This window comes from Sturnira hondurensis, unplaced genomic scaffold, assembly GCF_014824575.4.
Source record: "Sturnira hondurensis isolate 20B ecotype Veracruz unplaced genomic scaffold, ASM1482457v3 Scaffold0006505, whole genome shotgun sequence".
NCBI classification, from domain to species: Eukaryota; Metazoa; Chordata; class Mammalia; order Chiroptera; family Phyllostomidae; genus Sturnira; species Sturnira hondurensis.
Window position 1 is genome coordinate 4,223,873 of NW_028079136.1, and position 19,978 is coordinate 4,243,850.

The 19,978-nt window shown below is 46.5% G+C and overlaps 1 protein-coding gene and 1 pseudogene across 1 annotated transcript; both read right to left on the minus strand.

The window, feature by feature from the left end:
• Window positions 1-8,708: 8,708 nt before the first annotated feature.
• On the minus strand, window positions 8,709-9,298 carry LOC118989798 (60S ribosomal protein L15-like; annotated as a pseudogene).
• Window positions 9,299-14,941: 5,643 nt separating this feature from the next.
• RASSF10 (Ras association domain family member 10) lies at window positions 14,942-19,724 on the minus strand. Its single transcript, XM_037050047.1, has one exon. It carries the CDS (start codon window positions 19,482-19,484, stop codon window positions 17,958-17,960), a length of 1,527 nt encoding a protein of 508 aa, XP_036905942.1. The 5' UTR covers window positions 19,485-19,724; the 3' UTR covers window positions 14,942-17,957.
• Window positions 19,725-19,978: the final 254 nt, after the last annotated feature.

A 19,978-nucleotide genomic window follows, 5' to 3' on the forward strand; every position in this document is an offset into this window, starting at 1 on the left:
TTCCAGTTCTTAGGAGAAAGGTGCTCTCGAAATGCCAAGGGATATTAGTGATCACTTACTCTTACTCATTCCCTTTGCTCTTCAGTATTAGGTACCTACCTTAGTTCCTGGACCTCTCTAGTCAAAACCCAAGCCTATTTTATCCCCAGTTCCTTTCTTTTATATTTAAAGGTTAAGAAAATGTTGGCTGAGTTCCGTATTCCCATTCTGGGGGTGGGTTTTGGTGAATGAGCCAACTTAGGAAACCATGACCTATTGCAGGAGGTTTGGTACCTGCTCCTCTTCTCATTGTACATACTTCCTGGGAAAAGCCTCCCAGTTCCATCGCTTCTGCTGCCGTTTCCACGTTAATAGCTCCCCAATTAGCATCACCCTTCCACGTTGTTTTCCAAACTCCAAACCCATTTTGCAGCAGCCTCCTGCAGACCTCCCCACCTGCGTATCTGAAAAGCATCTCACATCCAGCATGTTCAAAGCTCAGCTTATCTCACCCCTAAGTCTGAACAGCCTTCTCAGTTCTTCATCCAACTAAATGGTATCTGTCATCTTACTTCTCAATTCCAATTTCCTCACCACCCACATTCAGGCACCAAGTTCTATCTGTTCCACATCATAAATGCCTCACATCTGTTTCTCCCTCTCCATGTCTACAAACACTGCCTGAGTGCTGGCCCTAAGCCCTTGCTTGCCTCCTCTCTGCTCTTTCTGTATGGATTTCTTTCCTGCGTACATGGCCACCACAGCCGTCTTTTGACATGACAGGTGAGATGATGTCACACGCTCCAACTCTAGGATCTTCAGAGCTGGTCCCAGTCTACCATGCTAGCATCATGTGTCCCATCATGTGCCAACATCTGTCTTCACTACTCTCTTCCATATATACCCTATGCTTCATATTTTCCCCTCTCCCCTAACATGCAGTGGCCCTCAATTCTTTATGCCTTTGCATACTCTGTTCCCCCTGTCTGAAATGCCTTTCCTCCTCTTTGCTACCCATCACTCTCACATATATCTTTTTTTTTTAAGATTTTATTTACTTATTTTTAGAGGCAGGAAAAGAGAAGGAGAAAGAGGAAAAAAACCCATCAATGTGTAGGTGCCTCTCATGTGCATCCTACTGGGGACCTGGCCCAAAACCCAGGTATGTGTCCTGACCGGGAATTGAACAAGCAACCCTTTGATTTGCAGGCTGGCATTCAATGCACTGAGCCACACCAGCCAGGGTTCACATACATCTTTCAGGTCCCATCTCCTCAGTTTTCTCAAATTCCTGCAGGTGAAGTAACAGCCTCCTCTACAGTTCTGTAGCCCTTTGTAAATGCCCTCTTATATTATTAGTCAGGGTTCTCCAGATAAACAGAGCCAATAGGAGGATGTGTGTGTGTATGTGTTTATTGTAAGAAAATGGCTCACGTTATGTGAAGGCTGAGAAGTCATGCACTCTGTTGTCTGCACGCTGGAGACTCAGGAAAGCCAGTGGTGCAATCCAGTCCAAGTCTGAACACCTGAGTACCAGGAGCACCAAGGGCAAAACAAGGTCAATGTCCCAGCTCAAGCAATCATGCGGGACATATTTGACCACTATTTGGTCATATTTGACCACTATTATACATGACAGACCCTATGGTAAATCCAACTTTTTGTTCGGTACAGGCCCTCAACAGATTGGATGATGCCCACCCACATTTGAGAGAGCAAATTGTTTTATTGATAAAACCAATTTAATGCTAATTTCATTAGGAAACACCCTCACAGAGACCCCCCAGAAATAATGTTTAGCCAAACATCTAGGCACCCTGTGATCCAGTCAAGTTGATGCAAAAAAAATTAACTATTACACCTCTCAAAACAGTCTCTAATAATAGCAGACATATAACATATGTTTTTCCATGTCATTTTTCTTATCTCTTTTATACATTCATCTAATCTTTGCAACAACCCAAAGCGTAATTATTATCTTTATCCTCATTTTATGGATCAAGAGGCTGAGATTAGAATTAACTCACTTGTTCAAGGTCACCCAGCTAGGAAGTACAACTGCCCAACCCAATCGTGGCAGTCTGAACAAGAGGCCATGCACTTGACTGCTCCTTTTTCTGACTCTCACTGTGAGAGTTCTGTATCTGCCTAGACCGTAAGTTTCTTAGCACTTCTAACTCCAAAACTTGGTTAATAATTACTAATGCTTATTTTTCAGGCTTTGGGAGAACACTAACAAAACTTAGAAAGTAAACAGAGATGAAGATGGTGAAATGCTAATTGAATATTAAGCTATTACGATTATCACCCTCAACTGCTGCACCAGTCTCCTGACTATAATTCATCCTTCCAGTCCATCGTCATTTCTGCTGCTAGGTCAGTCTCCTAGAACACAGATTAACACAAATCTGAGGCTTAAAATCCTTCAACAACTCTGTAATGTCTCAAGCACACTATCTAAACTCTTTAGTGAGAAGTACGGACCTTTCATAACCTGACACTGCTATGCCCTATGCTATTTTCTCTGCCGTTTTCTTGCAGGTAACTTACACTTAGCCAGCCATATAAAATCACTAGCCATATGCTGAACACACCCATAACCCAGTTCCTCCCAGATCTTTGCCCAATCTGTTCCTTCAACTTGGAATTCCTTCTCCCTTTACCTATTCCATGAACATCTACTCATTCATTAAGACAACTCTATGACACTCCTTTTGTGAAGCTTACCCTGACATCCTCAGGCAGAATTAGGTCCCCTTACTTCATGCTACCATAGCCCTTGAGACACAATGTTTTGTCTCACCCCACCATAGAGGAAGTTCCACTAATTTAATTCACTTAACTGAATTCGTGTAACCAGGTGTCAGGTAGAACTCCCTCCCCCATGGACATGTGAGTTTTCTAGGGCAGCAATAACAAAGCACTATAAATGGAGTGATTTCAAACAACAGGAAACTTCTTGTCTCACAGTTCTGGCGGCTGAAGTCTGAAATCAAGGTGTTGCCAGGGCCTTGATGTGTCTGACAGGTCTATGGGAAGACCATTCCTGGACTCTTCTACCTTCTGGTGTTTGCCAGCAACCGTTGCCGTTTCTTGGCTTGTTAGATGCATCACTCTGGTCACACGGTCATCACCCCCTATATGTCTTCACATTGTCTTCCCCCTGTGTATGCCTGTCCTGTGTCCAACGTCCTTCTTTTTATAAGAGTGCCAGTCATATTGGGTTAGTACCAACCCTACTGGCTTCATTTTAACTTGATTATCTTTGTAAAGACCCTATTTTCAAATAAAATTACATTCTGAGGTGACACTCTGAAGACCTTATTTTCAAATAAGGTTACATTCTGAAATTTCATATATTTTGGTTGGGGGTGGGGAGTTACATAATTTACCTCATAACAATGGGAACTTGTACTCATCCAGAACCTACAATTCTGTAGCCTCAGGCAGTCAAAAGCTTTCTACAGAATGTCCATTTATTCCCATGGCTCACCTCATCCTTTTTCTATAGCCTCTTCTGTGTTCAAATACACAATTTCAGTTCCAACATATGAGTTCCATACCGCATGTCTTCAGTAGTTTCAATAACTAATCCAGTAAGCTCAGGGATTCCAAGCATTTAGCAACATCGCTTATTATGAGGAGCTGGGTACATCACTCATCTGCCTTTTTCCTCACTGTATCTCTCTCCACAAGCTTAGTCAACTTTCCACCCAGGAGACTCCCAAGAGACCTTCTTTTTCATTGCCGCCAGCTCCCCGGGAGACATACTCCGGTTCTCATCCCCCACCTCCACTTGCACTGCTTCCCTCACCGAGATCACCCCTGTCGAAGCAGCTTGGCTTCCTCCACCACCTTCCTCCGGCTGGGGATTCTAGCAAGGAAAAATTTGCTCCATTGTTGCATTTTTTATTGATCAGTTACATGCTGGCATGAGATGTTACACAGAGAATGAGACAGATATACTTCCTGTATATAGGAGTGGCAGCGGGGGATAGCTATTACGTGTGTGGTTGCAAGTATGATGAGTTACGATAGGGGGCAACATATAACAACAATAACAATAAGTGATGCAACTTCATAATGAAGATACACTGTGTGCCAGGCACTGTTCTAGACCACGAGAAATCACTATTTTCATGGAGTTTACATTAATGGGAAACATACATCAATAAAAATGTCAGTAGTGGTGTTACAAAGAAAAATAAATCAGGATAAGAGGGATAAAACAGTCTAGGGGGTGTGGTGGTTAGGATTAGTTTCACGGCAAAATAAGGAGGCTTCATATGGGGTTCATCTGTTTCTCTGAAATTAAGAAATTCAGAGACAGGCAGGCCAAGATTTTAGAGTAGTTATCAGGCTCCCTCTATCTTTCTTTTCAGCTCTTCTTAATGTCTTACTTTTTCAAGACTACCTCATTGTTCAAAATAGCTGCAACAGCACCAGCCATCACATCTGAGGCCAAGAAATGAAGAGGAAAGGGGGGTAGTGAGGCCAAATAGAAGACACCTCTTAACTAAGTCAACTTTTTAAAAGCCCATTTACCAGAAATCTCATAAAACATCTTTCTCTTAACATCTTAATAACCACTGTAAAGAAGACTGGGAAATGCAACTCATTGGCTGCATACAATACTATCTAGAATATAGCCAGAGTTTATTCATAGGAAGGGGGGGAAAATGGTATTGGATGGACAACTCACCGTATCTACTGGGGCCTATGGAAGGCTCTCCAGAAAAAGGGAGGCTTAGGCTAACAGTTGAAAGGTGAGTTGCAGTGGCCAATAGGAAGGCAAAAGAAAGAACACAGCTGCAGGTAGACCAGCAGCAGCTCTGATGCTCCCAGGGGGCTAGGACCAAGCTCATCTGTGTTTTGCCGTGCCTAGCTCAGAACCTAGCACAGTGCTCATCTTAAGAAATATTTGTTGACTAAGTGTTGGCCCCTGATCAGGTGCTTCTGCCACCCAATGTGTAATCATTACCCCAAGGGGAGTAGCCCCCAAAGAGATTCTCTCAGTTATTTCCATTCTGCTTACAGCAAAGCAAATGAATCTTGGTGAAAAAAAAATCATCCGGTGTCCAGATCCAGAAAGACTGTGCACATGGGTAACCAGAAATCAAGATATGAAGCACGTATAGCAATAAAACCTGACCACAACTTCCTAATGAAGCAGGAACACTGCTTCACAGACCAATGCATCTCACATATTAAATACCCTTTGTTGTTTATAGCTGCAGAAGCTGCTGAGGTTGAAATTAAGGCAAGGAAATGAGAAGAAACCTGCCCAGCCCTTCCTGTTGATGAAATTCCAGTGGAGCCTTGTTCTCAGGTGTGATGATTACTGGGCCAAGTCTGGGAGCTCTGACACTGAACCAGTCTCCCCTTTGCTCACAGCCCTGGAAAGCTTGGGTGGGGTAGCACGGAGGAAGGACCACATGAATACATGCCTCATTCAGAGGCTGGCACATGCTAGATGTTCGATAAATACCAGCTCCCTGAATAAATGGTGTGGGCATTTAACAAAGGGTTTTAGAAGTATGACATTTGAACCAAGCCATAAAGGTTGACTAGAGGTTCTTGCAAGGATAGGAAAAAGAAACAGACATCCTTCGTGATGAAAGGAACAGTATGGCCCTGGCTGGTGTAGCTCAGTGGATTGAGCTCTGCCTGCAAACCACACGATCGCGGTTTGATTCCCAGTCAGGGCACATGCCTGGGTTGCAGCCCAGTTCCCAGCAGGGGACTCACGAGAGGCAACCATACATTGATGTTTCTCTCCTTCTCTCCTTCCCTTCCTCTCTAAAGATAAGTAAATAAAATCTTTAAAAAAAAAGAGAAAGGAACAGTATGTGCAAAGGGAGAGAGGTGTGAACAGGAAAACTCAACTGGTTCAGTGATGCTGGCGAGGGAGGAGGTGGGAGGTGAGGATCTTAAAATATATTGTGCAGATCAGTGCTAAGATGTTTGGATTTTCTCCAGTGGGAAATGGGAACTTATGATAAATGCTGAGCTGAGTAGGGACATGATCAGAGTCACAGGGCCATTTGCCCTCTCCTCCCCAGCACTGCTCCAATGCAGGCCTCCTTTATTGCCAATTGTCACAATATTGCTTCTATTGACTTACCTCTCTCTGTTCCTTCACTCCCAGGTCTTTTTCTCTCCCCATACCAATTCCTGACATCATCATGGGGGCCTTCACTATCCACCTACATCCATGTAGGTGGATATCCTAACATCTTTGGCCTTCCACCTTTGATGATCTTGGTCTTCAGCCATTCCCATTAGCCATCCACTCCCAGAGCCACATCATGGACTTTCTCCACCTTATGATGCTCAAAGCCCAGGTGTCCCCCACTTTTGTCATCCATCAAGCAGCCAGGGGAATTCAGCCATGTCATTCTGCTGCTTAGCGCCCTCCAGTGATTCCCAGAGCATTGCATACAGACATCCCAACCCCTCCCTGGCCCCTGAGATTTTCCTAACCATGGCTTGGGCCACTCGCCTTCCACGCTTCCCTTCTTGGTCCCTCACTTTTTACAACTATAGTCAATCCCTGCTCCCACCACACCAGACTTCTTAGACAAATTCTCATGACTCGCTACCCCCACCTTTCTACCTTCCATTCACTCCTCAAGCCACTAAATGTGTCTTCATCTCCCACCAATCCACAGAGATACTCCTCTCTCCAGGGTTGTATTTATGAACTGTCGAATTTAATGGGTCCAAGTGGGCAGCCTTGTCTTAAAACTCACTTCCCTCAAACATGGTTTCTATAGGACTTCCGCCAAGATGGAGGCATAGGTGGAAACACTGTGCCTTCTCCCACAACCAAGTTTGAATACAACAAAGGTTTGGAGAACAAAGACACAGCCAAAGAACAGAAAATTGAATTATACAGAAGTCCGACAACAACGAACCATTCAACCAGGACAGTAAGAGGGGCGGAGCCAGTAGCAGAGCAGGGTCGGGCAGGAAAGATCCCCAGACCTAGGCGCGCAAGTAGCCTGGACCCAGTCAGGGTGCGGGGCAGACTGACTGTGGTTGCACATTTGCGCACAGTGAGACAGACCGCGCAGGCCTCAGGGGGCGAACCCAGTGGTGGAGGGCTGATGGCGGTGGCACACTCGCGTGCAGTGGGATGAAACGCTCGGGCCCTGGTGACCGTGGCAGCTGCCGCACCTGTGGGGGCCGCAGCAGGAGACAGCAGATGGGACGTCATTGCTCCTCATTGACCCCGCCCCCAACATACAGTGTCACAACCCAGCAACTGAGTTGCCCTGCTCTGGTGAAGACCTAGGGCTCCGATCCTGCTATGAAACAGGCACGAACAGCCCAAAAGATGGCGCAAGAAGAACTCAAAGTCCCAGAGCCAATAACTCTAAGCGACCGAGAAATTGCCAGCCTCTCAGAAGCACAATTCAAGACACTATTTATCAGGATGCTCACAGAACTGGTAGATTATAGTCACAAATTAGAGGAACATAGTCACAAATTAGAGGAACATATGAAGGCTAAACTAATTGAAATGAAGGGAGATGCACAGGAAACCAATAGTGATGGAAAGGAAACTGGGACTCAAATCAATGGAATGGACCAGAAGGAAGAACAAAACATCCCACCAGAAAGGAATGAAGAAATGAGAATTCAAAAAAATGAGGAGAGGCTTAGGAACCTCCAGGACATCTTTAAACGTTCCAACATCCGGATTATAGGGGTACCAGAAGGGGGAAAGAAACAGCCACGAGTGGAAAACTTATTTGAACAAATAATAAAGGAGAACTTCCCCAGTCTGGCAAAGGAAATAGACTTCCAGGAAATCCAGGAAGCTCAGAGAGTGCCAAAGAAGTTGGACCCAAGAAGGAACACACCAAGGCACATCATAATTACATTAGCCAAGACCAAAATGAAGGAGAGAATCCTAGAAGCAGCAAGGGATAAGGGGACAGTCACCTACAAAGGAGTACCCATCAGACTGTCAGCGGATTTCTCAAAAGAGACCTTACAGGCAAGAAGGGGCTGGAAAGAAGTATTCCAAGTCATGAAATCCAAAGACCTACAGCCAAGATTGCTTTATCCAGCAAAGCTTTCATTTAGAATGGAAGGACAGATAAAGTGCTTCTCAGATAAGGTCAAGTTCAAGGAGTTCATCATCACCAAGCCCTTATTATATGAAATGCTAAAGGGACTTATATAAGAAAAAGAAGATGAAAAATATGAACAGTGAAAGGACAGCAAACTCACAGTTATTAACAACCACACCTAAAACAAAAGCAAACCTAGAGGACAGCTAAAATAGGAGTGGAACCATAGAAATGAAGAACACATGGAGGGTTAGCAACAGGGGAGTGGGAGGAGGAGAAGGGGGGAGAAGATACAGAAAATAGCATAGATGGTAGGTAGAAAATAGATAGGGGGAGGGCAAGAATAGTGGGGGAAATATAGAATCTAAAGAACTTGAGACACGTGGTTATAAAATAAGGGGGGGAGAATGGTGGGGGAGGGAGTGCGCAGGTGGAGGGGAATGAAGGGGGGAATAGAACAACTGTAATGGTATAATCAATAAAATACATTTAAAAAAACATGGTTTCTATAATGTTACTTTCTCCTTCTTTTCCTACTTTTCTGTTCTTTCTTAGTCTTTGTAAATTCCTCTCCCTCTTTTGACAATTCATTTTTTTGGACGGTCCTAAATTGCTTATTAGGTAAGAATGTTACAAATAGGACACGTATTAGCAGTGATGGTGAAGCTAGAGAGTACTGTGCCTTCTCCAAGCTGCACGGCAAGAACCATCAACAGTGTGGTGCAACCTGTGGTCCTTTCCAAGGCCATGGCTCTGAGGCCTGCTGATGTCAGCCCTCATGTCTCCCTGTGCTTGTGGACAGGTTTGGTGATGCATTGGGTGTCAGGATTTCTTCTGACAGCCTTATGGAATGGATCAATGAGGATAACCTCAAAGAATCTGTACACGGAATCTTCACCAACCCAGTAAGAATTCAAGACTCTTAGAGCCCTGCAGAGGCAGCCAGCCTGCTCCTCTGAAGGCTTTGGGAAAACTTCAGCTGGTTAGCACCATGATAGACAGCTTTGCCACTTAGGAACAGGCCGTTTGTGGCCACCACGGCACACGTGAATCCAATATACGACATAACCTTGCTTGGCCTTGTATCCCAGTCTGCGCTTTATCGGGCCTGGTGGGGCAGGCGTCTCTGTGGAGCACAGAGAGCTGGCGGCCCGGCCAGCAGCGCACCCTGAGAAGGAAGCGCATCACATTGGGCTGTGTCCCCCCCACAGCTCCTGGATGTACTGGTAAGTCCCCATCTTGGCTAACCTGATGGCTGCGGCCAGACAGAAAGAAACTTTTCTCTCTTCCAACAATTTAAATATCAGTGTTCTCCAGAGCTCTACCGTTAGTCCCCTTATCTTCCTACTCTACTTTTCTTTGAGCATCTGAATCCTTGTCCATGGCTCCCCCACCTCCCTGTATGATAACACCCACAGGCACCTCAACATATTCCAAACTGAGTTCACCACCTTCCACACCCACCCCTTGTCGAGACCCACTTCGTAACATCCGAGGAAAGCACACACCTGTATCTTTCCATTTGTCCAGGCTGGAAACCTGGGGGTCATTCTAAGCTACTCCCTCTCCTTCCTGGTCTACCCATAACTAATTACCACATGGGTGGGGCTAGCTTCTAAATGTCTTGGATCTCAGTTTTTCCCCCTCCTCTAGTTCAGATCTTCCTCATCTCTCTTCCAAACTGTTGGACCACCTGATCACTCAGTTCCCTGCCTTTGTTCTGTAACTCTTTTCCTCACTGGACTATGAAAACCATGTCTTACTCAGCTTCATCTCACAGCCAGAGTGGCGGACACATAATATGTATTTGCAGTAGATGTTTGTGACCACATGAATAAAGTGAATATGTAAATAGATGAATAAAAGAAACCACTTTCACAGCAACCCCATGAGGTGTTTATTATTGTTCCTAACCTATGTGGTTAAATAATTTGACCAAAGCCATAGAATTAGTAAGTCATAGAATTAGCAAATGGGAAAGCATGGATTTGAATCCCTGCATCCAAATCTTAAGCTTGTACCAAATTAGAGAACTTTTCTCAGTGATTGTATTATTGTTAGGTCTTACCAAAGAGCTGGTATTAGCCAAACTGATTATCTATTCTGTTTAGTAGCCTTATTTCTAAGTGACATGTTTTTGCCCTCAGAAAGTGAAGGTGTTCATTTCCTCAAAGCACAAAGATTTGTCTTCATTGTTGCTGTTTCAAAGACTGTGTGATATCGTGTGCAAGCCCAGGCAGAGATTTCAGTCCTAGTGTGTATGTTCAATATCTGACCCCAAGTACCAAAGGCAAGAAATTTGAATGCTCCTCTGTAACTCCAGACATCGCCTTCCTTGGTGATTCCGCAGCCAGTCATCTCTTAAAAACGCTGAAGTCAATAAAACACTATCCAAACAGTTTGATTTCCTGTGCTCTCTTCCCCCACACCTCTTCCTCCTCCCATACCTCCTGTCTCAGTGAGTGTCACCCATCCCCCAGGCCAGAAACCGGCTCATCACCTCTGGGTCCTCCCTCTGCCCAGCTAATCTGTCCACTCAGTCAGCTTGTCCATCAGGTGGCCCCTGAGTTTAGACGAAACCACAAAAATATGTAACAGTTCTTCACTTCTAAGGAACATTAAATATCAGAAATTTGAAATTTCATAATGATCCCCCAAAAGATGAAGAAAAATGAAAAAAACTCATTAGTCACCTTTGGAAAATGCCAAGGAACAACCACATTTCTTGCAACACTGGTAAATAAAAATGAAAGGTAAGAATGTTGATTTTGTTCTGTATTTTAGGAGAATCAGGATTTAAATTGTCCTTCAGGGTGACACTTGATAAAAGGAAGAAACTTCTTATAAAAGTACTCCAGTTAATCAGTGATGAAGGAATGAGGGGAAGAGATGAGGGAGAAAGGAGTAAAAGAAAAAGAGAAAAGAAAAAGAAAAAAAGTATGAGGCTAATAGAAGAACATATAGAAGCAGATCTCTGTGACTTAATTTCTTAAACAAAAACCCTAAACCCTAAACCCTAAACCCTAAATCAGAGGGACTTGGTGGCACTGAAACTGACTGTATTAAAATTAAAGACGTTTTTCAGCAATGAATGCCATAGATAGTCTTTAAAAATGGAGGAAAGATCAGAATGCTTACATTTGCTCTAAGGGTAACAAAAAGGTAGTATTCAGGACATATAAGTAACTCCTACAAACCTCCCGGAAAGGAGACCCAAAGGAAAAATGGTTGGTAACAACAGGCAGTTAACAGAAGGGGAACCCAAATGACAATAAGCTCATTAAGGTCAGTTTCATGAGAATTCAAAGATTTGCAAGTTAAAGCAAATCTGTACACAGTAGAAAGCTGGATAATGCCAAGTCCTGGTGAGGCTTTGGGGAAAAAAAGAATCTCTGCCTCTAGTAAGTGCCGACCCTGATTAGCTGTTCAGGAGAACATTCCAGTAGTCCAGACCTCAGAAATTCCGGGTTTTAAGCCTCAAATTCTCACATATATCTACCAATTTCTACAACGTTAGAAATGTGTTCTTACAATGTTGTTTGACATAGCTAGGAACAGCTAACAACCAGGTTGCTAAGAAATATGTAAATTAAAATGAGGAAAGACCATGCAGGTCAGAAAACAATTAACTAGATTTGCATACTGCAATGTAGAGCGCCCACACAAGCATAACGTCATGTGAAAGAAGAAAGGAATATAATGAGCTTTATAGCCCAATAAATGTCATGTATATTAAACATAAGCACATCGATAGCTTCATTCTACTTTTCAAGGATGCATAAAGTACCTGAGCAAATGGATTATGCCAGCATATTGCTCAACTTCAGAATTCCCATTCAAAGTGCCTCATGTGAATGGTGCCCTCTGGGGTGTGGCTCCAGAACACATGAAGAGCGCCCCCTGGAGGTGTGCAACATGGCACATCCTACATATGCAGGGTGCATATGTAGGATGGCTTGGAAGCTCATGGGTTAAACACACTGGGATAGGTGCCTCTGGGGGAGTAAAAAGGGAAATAAGAGCAGAAATGGGAGAGGAAAGGTAATATGAAGTAAAATAAGACAGAAGAGAACACTTGCACGAATGGAGGAAGACAATGAATAAAGAAATAGAATCCACTCAATTCTGTGGTCTTATGGTCGGGGGAAGGGTGGACTTGGGAGAGGGTTTTGAGTTGGATAACCAACCACCTAATAAATCCTGCTAGAAACGTAAATTTTATCCTGAAATCTGTGGGGAATCCTGGAAGTGTCTGCGAAAGGAGAAGTTTTCATGGGGACAGAGGCTGGGGTGGCATCCTTCCAGGCAATCCATGCTAGTCTCCGCATGGACAGTGAAGTCAACACAGCCAAAGACGCTCTCAGGCAGGGATGCAGGCCTGAGTCCTTGGACACGGGAGTCCGAGGAAGGCCCCTCCCTCCCTCCCTCAACCCTTCCCTGATCCGCACGTACCTGGAGGCGCAACCAGAAACAAGGCCTGGGTAGAAGTGCTGGGGACAATTCTGACACAGGCATGGTGGCTGATACTGCTTTCCAGATGTNTCTTATGGTCGGGGGAAGGGTGGACTTGGGAGAGGGTTTTGAGTTGGATAACCAACCACCTAATAAATCCTGCTAGAAACGTAAATTTTATCCTGAAATCTGTGGGGAATCCTGGAAGTGTCTGCGAAAGGAGAAGTTTTCATGGGGACAGAGGCTGGGGTGGCATCCTTCCAGGCAATCCATGCTAGTCTCCACATGGACAGTGAAGTCAACGCAGCCAAAGACGCTCTCAGGCAGGGATGCAGGCCTGAGTCCTTGGACACGGGAGTCCGAGGAAGGCCCCTCCCTCCCTCCCTCCCTCAACCCTTCCCTGATCCGCACGTACCTGGAGGCACGACCAGAAACAAGGCCTGGGTAGAAGTGCTGGGGACAATTCTGACACAGGCATGGTGGTTGATACTGCTTTCCAGATGTGACAGTAAATAGTGCACAGCTGTCTGCCCCGACAGCTGGGGATTTCATGCCGTTTTGTGCACCTGTGCTCTTGAGGGGTTCCATCAAAACTTTCGTACTGATGCACAGGACATTAATCTTTTGTGAGACATATTTTTCACTGGCAAAGACTGCATCCCTCAGACAGATGCCCAGAGATTTATGTAGGAATTTCTCCTCCTTTGTCTTTTCCTAAATCCTCACCTGGAAGATAGTTACTGGCTCTGCGATCCTGAGAAAGCCTCTCCACAGCCGTAGTGGAAACACTTGGACAAGACTCAATAATCTCTGAGTCCATTCCAATGCCAACACTCAGGGGCTACGCCACTCTGAGGGATGTTTTCTCCGAGTGTGCCAAGTGCTTCGTGGGTATAATGCGCTGGGTGTGACATAGCAAAATGGACACACATTTTGGAGTTAGATCCCTGCATCTGCTACTTACCAACTTGGTTTCTTTTATCTGTATAATGAGAGGTTAAAAGCTCTGTATCATGAGATGAATGCATGTGAAAAACTCAGCACCAGGGTCTGGCACTTGGAAAGCACTCAACAAAAGACAGTTCCTCCCATCCTCCTTCCTATCTGGTCCCAAGAACGCATCTGACAAACATTTTCAGAGTGAAAAATTCACAAAGTGTCATGATCAAGTTTTCCCTTGTCAAGAACTTAAGGATGCGCTCAGGTGTAGCATCACTTGTATTTCACTTATTTTGCGTATTTATTTTATTTTGCTTCATTTTTGACACAGGTGGTGATAAGCACAAAATCAAGCATGGCATCACCTTCTAAGCGTAAGCTTTTCTGATAGACTCGAAATGAGAAGAGATAATGAATTTTTAAAAATAAATCTGGTTGGGCCCTGCTGGCGTAGCTCAGTGGATTGAGCGCGGGCCTGCGAACCACAGGATCGCGGTTCGATTCCCAGTCAGGGCACATGCCTGGGTTGCAGGCTGGTTCCTTGCAGGCTAACTCCCAGCAGGGGACGCACGAAAGGCAACCATACATTGATGTTTCTCTCCCTCTCTAAAGATAAATAAATAAATAAAATCTTTAAATAAATAAATAAATAAATAAATCTGGTTGGCTTATTTGTTAATCCCCTTACTCTTGCTACTATGGAGTTTTGGCCCCTCGTTCGGAGAGTTCCTTGGCCAGCTCTGATATGGGATGAGATTGCTATTCTGAAGCCGAGCTCAGGGAACGCAAGGAGAGGGGAAGGAGAGGAGGTGCCATGTCCTTTTAATACTCGTGGGAGGACGGCCTGCCTTTTGTGTTATACGGGTCCTTTGTGTACGGGTATTTTAAGGCAGTCCTGTGTTGTATGGGTATTTATTGCCAGCCCTGGCTTCCTGGGGTTATAAAGAATGAATTCATTAATTTTGATTAATAGATTTTCTCACCAAAATATAGTATCTAATGAAAGCCAGGGGGTGGTGAAACGGTAACTATCATGCATAATGGATTGTAACTAGAACAAATCCTTTGAAAATCAATTTGGCAATTAAGTATCAAGTTTTTAAGTGTTTGTACTCTGGGAATTTTCTTTTCTGGGAACCTATCTTTTTGGCAGGGGTCTAATTAGGGAAACAGATGTGGGTACAAAAAGCTTATCACAATGTTACTTTATAATAGTAAAAAATACTGGGAACAATTTAATAACAGAACAGTTATATGCATTGTATATAGTGCATCCAACAGATAGGGCCACTTACAAGGAGTTTGTTGAAACCTGAGCATAAAAACATATATACAATCTCATTAACATTACATACATATTTAAAATATAAGCAAAATATTAAAATCCACAATTCAAAAGATCTGGAAGGAAATATATCAAACTTCGACTGCGATAAGCTTTTAGTGTCAAGACTTTGAGTGATTTTCCTTTCTTTTTACTATTTATTTTCAGGCCCATCACAAGGACTACAGTGTATAACTTTTCCAATGAGCAAATCGTCTTCTTCATCTTGCTTTATAAGGAAGTAAAGAGAAACGCCAGATGGGATCTTTTGGTCTGGTCAGATGGCCAAGAGTGGGATAATGAAGATAAAAAATACAATAAATTGTATTCATTCCAAAAGAGGGATGGGGCTCTCTGGGAGGAGCCTGTTTCGTACTCGCCCCACCGGGGTCCCGGGTCCCCCTGAAGAACAGGAGAGGGGTGACTCTTACCAGGGGCACTGAAATCCTGGCGCAGGGGCCGTGAATGCTATGCATTCATTTTCATTCTTAATGCCATGAGGCTTATTTAAAAAGGGAATGAAATATTTTAAATGCCTAGCATTTATTAGCCACTTTCTAGGAACAGGCCCTGGTTTACTTTTTTATGTCCATATTTCACCTTTCTCAGGCCCAAAAAAGCACTTAGTAAAAGGAACTATTGTCTCCTTTCTTTTTCCCTCACCTGTTGTGTTTTCTCCTACCCACAAGAGAGTGCCTTTTGGGGATATAAGTGATTTAGATGGAGAGGGAAATGGGCAGACTGGGCTTCTTTTCATTACAAAACAAAGCCTGCTTGGTGCCTGAGAGTTGACTGCAGGGGCATCTTGAGGTGGCCAGGACAGGAAGGTTCTGGAAAAAGGACACCAGGAAAACCCCACAGGCCTTCTCTCTGTGATGTGGCTTTATTTGCTTTACAGGCTGCAGGCATATTTGCTGACGTCAAAAGTTTAAAATAATAATAGTGAAAAGGAAAAACAGACCCTTTCTGCCAGGCAGTCCTGTTCTGCCAACTTCTGTGTTCCCTTCAGAGTTAATAAATGTCCGAGAACCACCTCCCTTCCCACCCTGAGGGGGGAAAAAAAGCACAATAATTTTAAAACCACTAGGTCAGCCCATTGCCAGCATAAACCATTCAGACAAGTAGCGTTTGTCACACTCTAATGAGGATTTTACCTTTGCCTCAAAAGTAAAGTTATCATTAGACTTTGTGTTTACAGGAGCAAATGATTGTCTAGGGACAGTGGGTTTCTTTCGGTCCCTTCCTCATTTTAATCATGCTCAAGAGCAAATACATAGATGTTTTCTGCATCAGACGAAACTGAAAAACCATAATTATGTGAGCTAATGTCTTTTGAAAACATCAATTAAGAAACCAGCCTTTTAATTCCCATTTTACTTGAAAATTTGAGAATATCTACACATGTTGTCATAGCATTGGTGGGAGTGGGGGTGGGGGTGGGGGGAGGAGGTACCAACTCTCAAAAAGATACACCCCAAAAGGCTCCAAGAGTTCAGGTGAATGGGCCCGGGTGGCAACAAGCAGACAAAGAATCTCTCTCCAAGGGAAGAAACCTCTGTAAAGCAAGACCTCTGAAGTTATCTTCACATGTAGAGTTGAAACTGGAGCCGGCCCCTCCTGGGTTAGGTTGATACCAGGCTTCTGCACCAGGCTGGCACCACACACACACCCCATTGTTCACACCTCCTCCGGACAGATTAGATCCCACATTCCTCGGAAGCATGGCTGCCTCTGGAGGGAACACTGCCAGCAGGCTCCTTCCACAGGGGCAACAGCTAGCTACAACTGATAAGTTTGCATTGAAGTAAACTGCAACAATTACATCTGGTCCCCACCAGGGCTGTCTCCAGCTATCTCGAGAGAGATGTTGCACTTGCACCTCCTGGCATGTGCAAAGGTGTGAGCCAGACGAGAGTAACTGGAGTCAAATCCTTAGCTCACTTTTACATGCTTTTTATCTACGGCTAAACGCTGCTGTTAATCATATTGTTCACCCAAGGTGTACTATGAGATTGTATTTTTTTTCTTTTTGGGGGCCTGATCTAGTAAACCCTGGTATCTACACTATCTCATTTTCAGTTTGGACAAGTAACTAATTAATCCCCAACCAAAGATACTGGAGTTAGACGAGGGTTGGGTAAAATGTGTTGAGGTCAGAGTTGGTTTTCAGCACATAGCTCAGTTCAAAAGCTGAACGCTAACAAAAATCTCTGCTGTCAAATCTTAGTTTCAACAAGAGTGCTCGTTACACAGCAAGTTGACTTGTACTTCACCCGGATTCTAAAACTTCCCTTTTATTTTTTTACGAAATAAGTCACTGAGGGGATGAAGTAGCAACATGAATGAAAGGGCAACACACACACCTTTGCAGGAGCAAATCCCAAAGGCCCAGATTACATTTTAACCAAGGCCTGTGTGTGCCAGGAGTTTTTATCTCAAAGCGGGTGTGCTTGGCTTTTGTAATAATAAAGCATTATTTTGGGAAAAGAACCCCATTTTAGTATATACTGCATTTACTAGGAGGAAATGTGGGTTAAACTTCAATAGTTTAGAAGTTGAAAGAAAATAGGGGCAAAGATTCGCAGGTGGGCAATTCTCAGATCTGCAGAAATGTAAACAGCCAGGATTTTAGTGCCTATGGGTTTTATGGAAGATGTAAGCAAGGCTGAGACCAACGCCAGTGAGCCCTCTTTGGCTAGTTTTAACACGTTCAGCATCACAATTAACATTCAAGGAATTTCCTTTTCACCCAAGTGTTTCTTTTAAAAGCACGTTATGCTACCACCTAAAATTCTAGCTGCCATCCGTCTTTCCCGCACAGAAGAGTGGTGACATTTCCGTAATACCTTTGTTTCTGTTTTTGAAAATGGGCTCGGACCACGTCAATTTTCCTGGAGCGTTTGTTTTCTGCTATAAGGGTTCTCACATCTCCCTCCCTCCTTTCCCTAAAAGTGCTTGGATTGGAGACGCAGCTTCCTTGCCCAGCACTCTCCTCCACACTCACCCCCAGCCAGAGGAGCGCCGCTGCCAGGGAGCCCTTCTGGGCCCAGTTGTAGCCCTGCTGCCTCGCAAGAGCCCCGGGCCCACTTCCAGCCCGGTTTCTACGTCCCTGAGCCGGCCGGGCCTGGACTTTTTGCAAGAAGGGGGAAAGCTTCCGTCTCCCTCTCCGGCCCTGCCCCCTCCTATACTAGGGATTCACACACGGGCACGGAGTCTGAGTCCTGGCTGTGCATAGAGCTCAGCCCGGTGTCTGAGTCCTCGTCGTTACCAGGACAGCTTTTGGCCAGTCCACGGGCCTGGTCCACCCACACCTCAGCGCAGGCCTGAGGCCTGGGTTCCCGCGAGGGTCCGGCAGAGCCGGTAGACCCATTCGGTGCTACCGTCAACTCCAACGTGTGCAAAGTCTGGAGAAGGCCCTGCAGCTCGCGCTCCTTGCTGTCCCACTGCTGCTGGCTGTAATCCAAGTCCGACTTGATGGCCTCCAGGTCCGTGTTGAGCCGGAGCCCAATGTAGAGGCTGGTGCTGAGCTGAGTTTGGACCCGCTCCTGCTCCAGCAGCAGTTCACCGTCGGGGTTGCCATCGGACTCCGGGGACTCCTCTCGAGCTGCGAGCTCCTCCTGGCGCCGCCGCATCCACCTCTGGTTCAGCTCCTCCTGAATCTCTGCGGAGAGGCGCTCCAGCAACTCCTCCTGCTGGGCTCGCTGCTCCTGCAGCCGGAGAAGGTCATCGCAGCGCCTGGCCAGCTCCTCCAGTGCCTCTGCCTGCACCTTGCTGTCCAGGGGTGCTGCAGCTGCCACAGCCGCCGTAGCCGCTGCCTCTGGCTCCTCTCCCGGGCTGGGCCCGTCGAGCTCGATGCCGGAGCCCACCAAGTAGGTGTCCTGCACATAGTTGACTCCATGCCGCCGCATGCGGTCCAGGTGCACCTTGGCCTCGTAGCGATCGATCTCGCGGTCCAGCTCCCGGAGCCGCTGCACCTGCTGACGGATGGTATGGTCCTGGGAAAGCACCAAATGCACCAACGTCTCCATGTGCTCCACGGACGCGCTCTCACTGGCGTGCGGCGGCGACGACGACGAGCAGGAAGAAGTAGTGGACGACGAAGTGGAGGAACAGGGCGACGACAGCTGCTGCTGGCGCCGGCGATTGAGCTTGGCCAGCTTGCGGAAGGCCTTGCGCACCACCCGCCGCTGCTTCTCCTGCGTCATGACCACGCTGGGCCTCGGTGGGACCCCCCGGGCCGAGCAGGGGCGCTCACGGCTGAGCACCACGCGCGCTTCGGCACTGCGAGGACCTGTATTGGGAAGCGATGCTTCGCTGCGCACCAGCACGAAGCGCACATTCTCCTGCTCATCGCCCCAGGCTGCCCAGAGGCGCAAGATGCGCGTCTTGTTGGGCAGAATGCGCTCAAAGCCCCGCCACTTCTCCACGATACAATAGCACTGCGGGGGCCCGCACAACAAGCCTGGCGGCAGTGCCTCATCATCCTCCTCTTCATCGTCATCGTCCATGGCTTCTGGGAGCTCCCCGGGGCCTGGCGGGTTGCTGACCACCCCCCGCCGCCGGCCACGCCGCTGTTTCCGTCGTCGCCGGCAGCCGTCTTCCAGCAGCACACGGACCACATCAGAGCAAGTAGTGCGACGAGAGAGCCCTGAGACCAGCTTTTCCTCCTGGCAGATCCACACTGATATCTTCTTCTCCGAATGATCCATGGTGTAATTGGGATGCAGGTGGCGGGGCGGAATACACTGGGGCGCAGGGACAGAGGGCAGCCCAGCAGCTCTGGGACAGGATAGGAACCTGAGACCCTCGCCCCTCTCAGCACTGGCCCCTTGCCTCCGCTGTGCACCAGGGCAAGCGCGGGGGTAAGCTGGAGCGACTGCGGCTGAGATCCGCCCGGACGGCGCGCGCTCCCGGGGCAGTGCGCCCGGGATCAGGCCCCCGCGGTTCTGGCTCTGCGCAAGGTTGCTGGGGCCTCCGGGTTTTGCTCCTCCTCCCGTCGCTCCTCCCCCTCCCGCCCCCAGCGCCCTGAGCTGTGGCCAGATCCTGGAGGCGCGGCTCGCAGACCCGCCCCTCTGCGGAGCTGTTAGCTTCGGGAGTTTCGGGCCCCCTCACAAAGTCACTTCTCCCTTGCGCGTGGGCTGGAGGGAGGACTCGAGGTCCCTCTCGCTGCCGAGCCTGCAGCCCGGGCCTAGTCAGGGATCAG

What these genes read in the sequence shown, in the direction of transcription:
- RASSF10 (XM_037050047.1), bottom strand. Translation starts at nt 19,484, where the DNA reads ATGGATCATTCGGAGAAGAAGATATCAGTGTGGATCTGCCAGGAGGAA.